The 10000-nt window shown below is 45.1% G+C and overlaps 1 protein-coding gene across 2 annotated transcripts in view; it reads left to right on the forward strand.

Moving 5' to 3' along the window:
- Positions 1–9708, forward strand: part of tecpr2 (tectonin beta-propeller repeat containing 2) — a 45615-nt gene extending 35907 nt beyond the window's left edge. The window contains exons 24-28 of one of the 2 annotated variants that reach the window (XR_008323081.1): positions 3843–3991; positions 4371–4512; positions 5014–5163; positions 8443–8819; positions 9345–9708. Coding sequence is in view for 1 of the 2 variants with exons in the window: in XM_053335866.1 (XP_053191841.1) it covers positions 3843–3991; positions 4371–4512; positions 5014–5163; positions 8443–8594 (593 nt within the window). In the remaining variant the exon portion in view is untranslated. Of the gene's footprint in view, positions 1–3842; positions 3992–4370; positions 4513–5013; positions 5164–8442; positions 8860–9344 lie in introns of those variants that run through there. The other variant, XM_053335866.1, reaches the window with a different exon arrangement.
- Positions 9709–10000: the final 292 nt, after the last annotated feature.

Below are 10000 nucleotides of genomic sequence, written 5' to 3' on the forward strand. Positions count from 1 at the left end.
GAGCACAGGAAACATCCAGACGGTGGAGAGCACAAGAAACATCCAGACGGTGGAGAGAACAGGAAACATCCAGACGGTGGAACAGGAAACATCCAGACGGTGGAACAGGAAACATCCAGACGGTGGAACAGGAAACATCCCGACGGTGGAGAGCACCGGAAACATCCCGACGGTGGAACAGGAAACATCCAGACGGTGGAGAGCACAGGAAACATCCCGACGGTGGAGAGAACAGGAAACATCCAGACGGTGGAACAGGAAACATCCAGACGGTGGAACAGGAAGCATCCAGACGGTGGAACAGGAAACATCCAGACGGTGGAGAGCACAGGAAACATCCCGACGGTGGAACAGGAAACATCCCGACGGTGGAGAGCACAGGAAGCATCCAGACGGTGGAACAGGAAACATCCAGACGGTGGAGAGCACAGGAAACATCCCGACGGTGGAACAGGAAACATCCAGACGGTGGAGAGAACAGGAAACATCCCGACGGTGGAGAGAACAGGAAACATCCAGACGGTGGAGAGCACAGGAAACATCCCGACGGTGGAGAGAACAGGAAACATCCCGACGGTGGAGAGCACAGGAAACATCCAGACGGTGGAGAGCACAGGAAACATCCAGACGGTGGAACAGGAAACATCCAGACGGTGGAACAGGAAACATCCAGACGGTGGAACAGGAAACATCCAGACGGTGGAGAGCACAGGAAGCATCCAGACGGTGGAGAGCACAGGAAACATCCAGACGGTGGAGAGCACAGGAAGCATCCAGACGGTGGAGAGCACAGGAAACATCCAGACGGTGGAACAGGAAACATCCAGACGGTGGAGAGCACAGGAAACATCCAGACGGTGGAACAGGAAACATCCAGACGGTGGAGAGCACAGGAAGCATCCAGACGGTGGAACAGGAAACATCCAGACGGTGGAGAGCACAGGAAACATCCAGACGGTGGAACAGGAAACATCCAGACGGTGGAACAGGAAACATCCAGACGGTGGAACAGGAAACATCCAGACGGTGGAACAGGAAACATCCCGACGGTGGAGAGCACAGGAAACATCCAGACGGTGGAACAGGAAACATCCAGACGGTGGAACAGGAAACATCCAGACGGTGGAACAGGAAGCATCCAGACGGTGGAACAGGAAACATCCAGACGGTGGAACAGGAAACATCCAGACGGTGGAACAGGAAACATCCAGACGGTGGAACAGGAAACATCCCGACGGTGGAGAGCACAGGAAGCATCCAGACGGTGGAGAGCACAGGAAGCATCCAGACGGTGGAGAGCACAGGAAGCATCCAGACGGTGGAACAGGAAACATCCAGACGGTGGAACAGGAAACATCCAGACGGTGGAGAGCACAGGAAGGACGTGACTATTGAGTTATGGCCCGGCTCCATACACCGCGTTCCAAATTATTATGCAAATGATATTTTTCTCAGATTTTCTTAAATAGTCAATGAGAATGAGAGTCAGTATAATTTTCAAGTCATCAACCGTTAGAGTATAATTCATATTTTATTGAACAAACGTCTCAATGATAACAGTATTTTTTTCAAAAATAAAAAACTCAAAATGCACTGTTCCAAATTATTATGCACAACACAGTTTCAAAACATTTTATAGGTTGTAAAGAACTGAAAATGGTCATTTGTTGAATTTGCAGCATTAGGAGGTCATAATTACTGAAATCAAAATCTATTTCAATAAAAAAGCATCTTAACAGGCCAAGTTACATGTTAACATACAGTAGGACCCCTTCTGTGATATCACCTTCACAATTCTTGAATCCATTGAACTTGTGAGTTTCTGGACAGTTTCTGCTTGAATGTCTTTGCAGGATGTCAGAATAGCCTCCCAGAGCAGCTGTTTGGATGTGAACTGACTCCCACCCTCATAGATCTTTTGCTTGAGGATGCTCCAAAGGTTCTCAATAGGGTTGAGGTCTGTGGAGGATGGGGACAACCCCATGAGTTTCTCTCCTTTTATGCCCATAGCAGCCAGTGACACAGAGGTATTCTTTGCAGCATGAGATGGTGCATTGTCATGCATGAAGATGATTTTGCTACGGAAGGCACAGTTCTTCTTTTTGTACCATGGAAGAAAGTGGTCAGTCAGAAACTCTTCCAACTTTGCCGAGGTCATTTTCACACCTTCAGGGACCCTAAAGGGGCCCACCCGCTCTCTCCCCATGATTCTGGCCCAAAACATGACTCCCCCACCTCCTTGTTGACGTCGTAGCCTTGTTGGGACATGGTGGCCATTCACCAACCATCCACTACTCCATCCATCTGGACCATCCAGGGTTGCACGGCACTCATCAGTAAACAAGACTGTTTGAAAATTAGTCTTCATGTATTTCTGGGCCCACTGCAACAGTTCCTGCTTGTGAGCATTGGTTAAGGGTGGCCGAATAGTAGGTTTTTGCACAACTGCAAGCCTCTGGAGGATCCTACACCTTGAGGTTCGTGGGACTCCAGAGGCATCAGTAGCTTCGAATACCTGTTTGCTGCTTCATGATGGCATTTTAGCAGCTGCTCTCTTGATCCGATGTTTCAAGCAGAAACTGTCCAGAAACTCACAAGTTCAATGGATGCAAGAATTGTGAAGGTGATATCACAGAAGGGGTCCTACTGTATGTTAACATGTAACTTGGCCTGTTAAGATGTTTTTTTTATTGAAATAGATTTTGATTTCAGTAATTATGACCTCCTAATGCTGCAAATTCAACAAATGACCATTTTCAGTTCTTCACAACCTATAAAATGTTTTGAAACTGTGTTGTGCATAATAATTTGGAACAGTGCATTTTGAGTTTTTTATTTTTGAAAAAAATACTGTTATCATTGAGACGTTTGTTCAATAAAATATGAATTATACTCTAACGGTTGATGACTTGAAAATTATACTGACTCTCATTCTCATTGACTATTTAGGAAAATCTGAGAAAAATATCATTTGCATAATAATTTGGAACGCGGTGTAGTTTCAGTAACAAGGACTCAGCAGGTCTGGACTGGATTGAACCCTCCTGAGGTTCTGTGTAACCGGTTACGGACCACCGTGTCAGTCTGCCTTGTTTACTGTTGTGTGTGTATATATATAATGTATATGGGGGGGGGGCAGGGGGCAGCTGCAGCAGCTCACGAGGGAGGCTGGCAGAGGTCAAAGGTCAGCGGGACAGTTTGTCAGTGAGCTCTGACCCAGAATCGACGGAGGAAGGGTCACATGATCCTCCTCACATTCCCCCCCGACTCACACCAGGCAGCAGCGTTACTGACAGAGCACCACAGGAAGTGGTCGTTAGGGTTCAACAGAGCACCACAGGAAGTGGTCGTTAGGGTTCAACAGAGCACCACAGGAAGTGGTCGTTAGGGTTCAACAGAGCACCACAGGAAGTGGTCGTTAGGGTTCAACAGAGCACCACAGGAAGTGGTCGTTAGGGTTCAACAGAGCACCACAGGAAGTGATCGTAGGTGTGCTACAGGTGTGTGTAGTAGTGTGTAGCTGTGTTACCTGTTACCTGTGTGCAGGTGCGGTCCGGCTGGTCTCGGTGTGTAGTAGTGTGTAGTAGTGTGTAGTAGTGTGTAGTTGTGTAGTTGTGTAGTAGTGTGTAGTAGTGTGTAGTTGTGTAGTTGTGTAGGTGTGTAGTAGTGTGTAGTAGTGTAGTTGTGTTACCTGTTACCTGTCCTCCAGGTGCGGTCCGGCTGGTCTCGGTGTGTAGTTGTGTGTAGTTGTGTAGTTGTGTAGTTGTGTAGTTGTGTAGTTGTGTGTAGTAGTGTGTAGTTGTGTAGTAGTGTGTAGTTGTGTAACTCTACCTGTCCTCCAGGTGCGGTCCGGCTGGTCTCGGTGAGCTGCGGCAGTCAGAACGTTTGGGCCGTCGACAGTCGAGGAATCGTTTACTTCAGAGTCGGAACTCAACCGCTGAACCCGAGCATGATGCTGCCGGCCTGGATCCACATCGACCCCCCTCCACAGGTAAGACCCTGATCCACATAGACCCCCCTCCACAGGTAAGACCCTGATCCACATCGACCCCCCTCCACAGGTAAGACCCTGATCCACATAGACCCCCCTCCACAGGTAAGACCCTGATCCACATCGACCCCCCTCCACAGGTAAGACCCTGATCCACATAGACCCCCCTCCACAGGTAAGACCCTGATCCACATAGACCCCCCTCCACAGGTAAGACCCTGATCCACATAGACCCACCTGTACAGCTAAGACCCTGATCCACATAGACCCCCCTCCACAGGTAAGACCCTGATCCACATAGACCCACCTGTACAGGTAAGTGTGATGTCATGTGTGATGTCATGTGTGATGTCATGTGTGATGTCATGTGTCCCTGCAGCCAATAGGAGTGCAGCTGGTGAGCATCCAGACGAGTCCTAACGACCGGCTGCTCTGGACTCTGGACAACCGGGGCAGCGTGTTCGTCCGGACCGGACTCAGCCACGAGATGCCGGTGGGGACGGACTGGGAGCTGGTTCCAGGTACACCTGTCTGTCTCTCACCTGTCTGCCTGCTCACCTGTCTGTCTCTCACCTGTCTGCCTCTCACCTGTCTGCCTGCTCACCTGTCTGTCTCTCACCTGTCTGTCTCTCACCTGTCTGCCTCTCACCTATCTGCCTCTCACCTGTCTGTCTGCCTCTCACCTGTCTGTCTCTCACCTGTCTGCCTCTCACCTGTCTGCCTGCTCACCTGTCTGTCTCTCACCTGTCTGTCTGTCACCTGTCTGCCTGCTCACCTGTCTGTCTGCCTGCTCACCTGTCTGCCTCTCACCTGTCTGCCTCTCACCTGTCTGCCTCTCACCTGTCTGCCTGCTCACCTGTCTGCCTCTCACCTGTCTGCCTCTCACCTGTCTGCCTCTCACCTGTCTGCCTGCTCACCTGTCTGTCTCTCACCTGTCTGTCTCTCACCTGTCTGTCTCTCACCTGTCTGTCTCTCACCTGTCTGCCTCTCACCTGTCTGCCTCTCACCTGTCTGTCTCTCAGGTCTGGTGGTGGGTCAGCTGGTTCTCAGCTGTAGGACAGTTTGGGTTCGGTGTGTAAACGGAGATCTGGCGCGACGTTACGGCGTCTCCGACCGAAACCCCGCCGGAGATTACTGGAAGAAGATCCCTGGCAACGCCAACTGGCTAACTGGTGAGACTGGTTTATACTGGTTTGTACTGGTTTATACTGGTTTATACAGGTTTATACTGGTTTATACTGGTTAATACTGGTTTATACAGGGTTTATATTGGTTTATACAGGGTTTATACAGGGTTTATACTGGTTTATACTGGTTAATACTGGTTTGTACAGGGTTTATACTGGTTTGTACTGGGTTTATACTGGTTTATACTGGTTTATACAGGGTTTATACTGGTTTGTACTGGGTTTATACTGGTTTATACAGGGTTTATATTGGTTTATACTGGTTAATACTGGTTTATAGAGGGTTTATACTGGTTTATACAGGGTTTATACTGGGTTATACAGGGTTTATATTGGTTTATACTGGTTTATACAGGGTTTATATTGGTTTATACTGGTTTATACAGGGTTTATACTGGTTTATACTGGTTTATACTGGTTTATACAGGGTTTATACTGGTTTATACTGGTTTATACTGGTTTATACTGGTTAATACTGGTTTATACAGGGTTTATACAGGGTTTGTACTGGTTTATACAGGGTTTATACTGGTTAATACAGGGTTTATACTGGTTAATACAGGGTTTATACTGGTTTATACAGGGTTTGTACTGGTTTATACTGGTTTGTACAGGGTTTATACTGGTTTATACTGGTTAATACTGCTTTGTACTGGTTTATACATGGTTTATACTGGTTTATACTGGTTTGTACAGGGTTTATACTGGTTTATACTGGGGTTATACTGGTTTATACAGGGTTTATACTGGTTTATACAGGGTTTATACTGGTTTATACTGGTTTATACAGGGTTTATACTGGGTTTATACTGGTTAATACAGGGTTTATACAGGGTTTGTACAGGGTTTATACTGGTTAATACAGGGTTTATACTGGTTAATACAGGGTTTATACTGGTTTGTACAGGGTTTGTACTGGTTTATACTGGTTTATACAGGGTTTATACTGGTTTATACTGGTTTATACAGGGTTTATACTGGTTTGTACAGGGTTTATACTGGGTTGTACTGGTTTATACAGGGTTTATACTGGTTTGTACTGGTTTATACAGGGTTTATACTGGTTTATACTGGTTTATACTGGTTTGTACTGGTTTATACAGGGTTTATACTGGTTTACACTGGTTTGTATTGGTTTGTACAGGGTTTATACTGGTTTATACAGGTTTTTACTGGTTTGTACTGGGTTTATACTGGTTTATACTGGTTTATACTGGTTTTTACTGGTTTGTACTGGGTTTATACTGGTTTATACTGGTTTATACAGGGTTTACACTGGTTTATATTGATTTGTACAGGGTTTATACTGGTTTATACAGGGTTTATACTGGTTTATACTGGTTTATACAGGGTTTATATTGGTTTATACTGGTTTATACAGGGTTTATACTGGTTTATACAGGGTTTATACTGGGTTTATACTGGTTTATACTGGTTAATACAGGGTTTATACTGGTTTATACAGGGTTTATACTGGGTTTATACTGGTTTATACTGGTTAATACAGGGTTTATACTGGTTTATACAGGGTTTATACAGGGTTTATACTGGTTTATACAGGGTTTATACTGGTTTATACTGGTTTGTACAGGGTTTATACTGGTTTGTACAGGGTTTATACTGGTTTATACTGGTTTATACAGGGTTTATACTGGTTTATACTGTTTTATACAGGGTTTATACTGGTTTATACTGATTTGTACTGGTTTATACAGGGTTTATACTGGTTTATACTGATTTGTTACAGGGTTTATACAGGGTTTATACTGGTTTGTACTGGTTTATACTGGTTTGTACTGGTTTATACAGGGTTTATACTGGTTTGTACTGGTTTGTACAGGGTTTATACATGGTTTATACTGGTTTGTACAGGGTTTATACTGGTTTATACTGGTTTATACTGGTTTGTACTGGTTTATACTGGGTTTATACTGTTTATACTGGTTTATACAGGGTTTATACTGGTTTATACTGGTTTGTACAGGGTTTATACTGGTTTATACTGGTTTGTACTGGTTTATACTGGTTTATACTGGTTTGTACAGGGTTTATACTGGTTTATACTGGTTTATACAGGGTTTACACTGGTTTATATTGATTTGTACAGGGTTTATACTGGTTTATACAGGGTTTATACTGGTTTATACTGGTTTATACAGGGTTTATATTGGTTTATACTGGTTTATACAGGGTTTATACTGGTTTATACAGGGTTTATACTGGGTTTATACTGGTTTATACTGGTTAATACAGGGTTTATACTGGTTTATACAGGGTTTATACTGGGTTTATACTGGTTTATACTGGTTAATACAGGGTTTATACTGGTTTATACAGGGTTTATACAGGGTTTATACTGGTTTATACAGGGTTTATACTGGTTTATACTGGTTTGTACAGGGTTTATACTGGTTTGTACAGGGTTTATACTGGTTTATACTGGTTTATACAGGGTTTATACTGGTTTATACTGTTTTATACAGGGTTTATACTGGTTTATACTGATTTGTACTGGTTTATACAGGGTTTATACTGGTTTATACTGATTTGTTACAGGGTTTATACAGGGTTTATACTGGTTTGTACTGGTTTATACTGGTTTGTACTGGTTTATACAGGGTTTATACTGGTTTGTACTGGTTTGTACAGGGTTTATACATGGTTTATACTGGTTTGTACAGGGTTTATACTGGTTTATACTGGTTTATACTGGTTTGTACTGGTTTATACTGGGTTTATACTGTTTATACTGGTTTATACAGGGTTTATACTGGTTTATACTGGTTTGTACAGGGTTTATACTGGTTTATACTGGTTTGTACTGGTTTATACTGGTTTATACTGGTTTGTACAGGGTTTATACTGGTTTATACTGGTTTGTACTGGTTTATACTGGTTTATACTGGTTTATACTGGTTTGTACTGGTTTATACTGTTTATACAGGGTTTATACTGGTTTGTACTGGTTTGTACAGGGTTTATACATGGTTTATACTGGTTTGTACAGGGTTTATACTGGTTTATACAGGGTTTATACTGGTTTGTACTGGTTTATACTGGTTTGTACTGGTTTATACTGGTTTGTACTGGTTTATACTGGTTTATACAGGGTTTATACTGGTTTATACTGGTTTGTACAGGGTTTATACTGGTTTATACTGGTTTGTACTGGTTTATACTGGTTTATACTGGTTTATACTGGTTTATACAGGGTCTGTACTGGGTCTGGTTCCAGGTTACTCAGGTGTGTTTTTTTCTCCTCAGTGACTCCGGATGACGAGTTGTGGGCGGTGACTCCGATTGGTGGATTGTCCCGTCGACTGACGAAGCTCCTCCCACAGACTCCCAGTAGGCCCGCCCCCTCCGCCCCCCCCCTCAGCGGGGACGACGCCGACGACGAATGGGAGCTCATCTGACCCGTGAGATCACTGTGATGTCACCGCTGTTGAGTGTGTCTGGATTAACTTGGCGGGACGCTGTGATGTCACAGTGATGTCATATTGACACTGAGCAGGAAGTGACATCACTTACAGAGATGGCCGCTAAAAGGGAGCCCAGGTGTCTGCTGGGAAATGAAGTGAACTGAGACTTTGTACCGAGAGCACTTTATTCTGAAGGACTACAGAGACTGGTTCCGACTGGTTCCAATTGGTTCCGACTGGTTCTGACTGGTTCCAACTGGTTCTAACTGGTTCCAACTGGTTCTAACTGGTTCTAACCGGTTCTAACTGGTACTAACTGATTCTAACTGGTCCTGACTAAATGGTTCCAACTGGTTCCGACTGGTTCTTACTGGTACTAACTGGTTCTAACTGGTTCTAACTGGTTCTGACTAAATGGTTCCAACTGGTTCTAACTGGGTCTTACTGGTTCCAACTATTTCTGACTAACTGGTTCTAACTGGTTGTGACTAACTGGTTCCAACTGGTTCTAACTAACTGGTTCTGACTGGTTCCAACTGGTTCTGACTAGTTCTAACTGGTTCCGACTAAATGGTTTTAACTTCTAACTGGTTCTGACTGGTTTTAACTTCTAACTCGTTCTGACTGGTTCTGACTGGTTCTAACTGGTTCTAACTTCTAACTTATTCTGACTGGTTCTGACAGGTTCTGACTGGTTCTGACAGGTTCTGACTGGTTCTGACTGGTTCTGACAGGTACTGACAGGTTCTGACTGGTTCTGACTGGTTCTGACTGGTTCTGACAGGTTCTGACAGGTTCTAACTGGTTCTGACAGGTTCTGACAGGTTCTGACTGGTTCTGACTGGTTCTGACTGGTTCTGACTGGTTCTGACTGGTTCTGACAGGTTCTGACAGGTTCTAACTGGTTCTGACAGGTTCTGACAGGTTCTGACAGGTTCTGACTGGTTCTGACAGGTTCTGACTGGTTCTGACTGGTTCCATGTTGATTATTGAGTAGAGGAGCTAACGGGGATTTAAAGGGACCGGTCCACATCAGTCTAGGTTGGAGGGACAGCTGGTTCTCTTCCTGTTTGTCTCATATTGGACCCCCCCTCCCAACTGGACCCCCCCCCCCCGTCCCAACTGGACCCCCCCCCCCCCCAACTGGACCCCCCCCCGATGAAGGACTGTAGTGGACTGTCTTGCTGCTGTAAGCTGATTGGTTGAGCTGCTGACCAATAAGAACTGTTTGTTTCATTCATGAACTAAATAAAAATCTTTAAACACTGAACGAGGATCAATGGTTATTGGACCCCCCCGGCCACGGCCCCCCCGCCTCAGGGACCCCCCCCGCCTCAGGGCCCCCCCCGCCTCAGGGCCCCCCCCCGCCTCAGGGACCCCCCCCCACCTCAGGGACCCCC

The sequence above is a fragment of the Scomber japonicus genome, chromosome 16 (assembly GCF_027409825.1).
Source record: "Scomber japonicus isolate fScoJap1 chromosome 16, fScoJap1.pri, whole genome shotgun sequence".
Classification (NCBI taxonomy): Eukaryota; Metazoa; Chordata; class Actinopteri; order Scombriformes; family Scombridae; genus Scomber; species Scomber japonicus.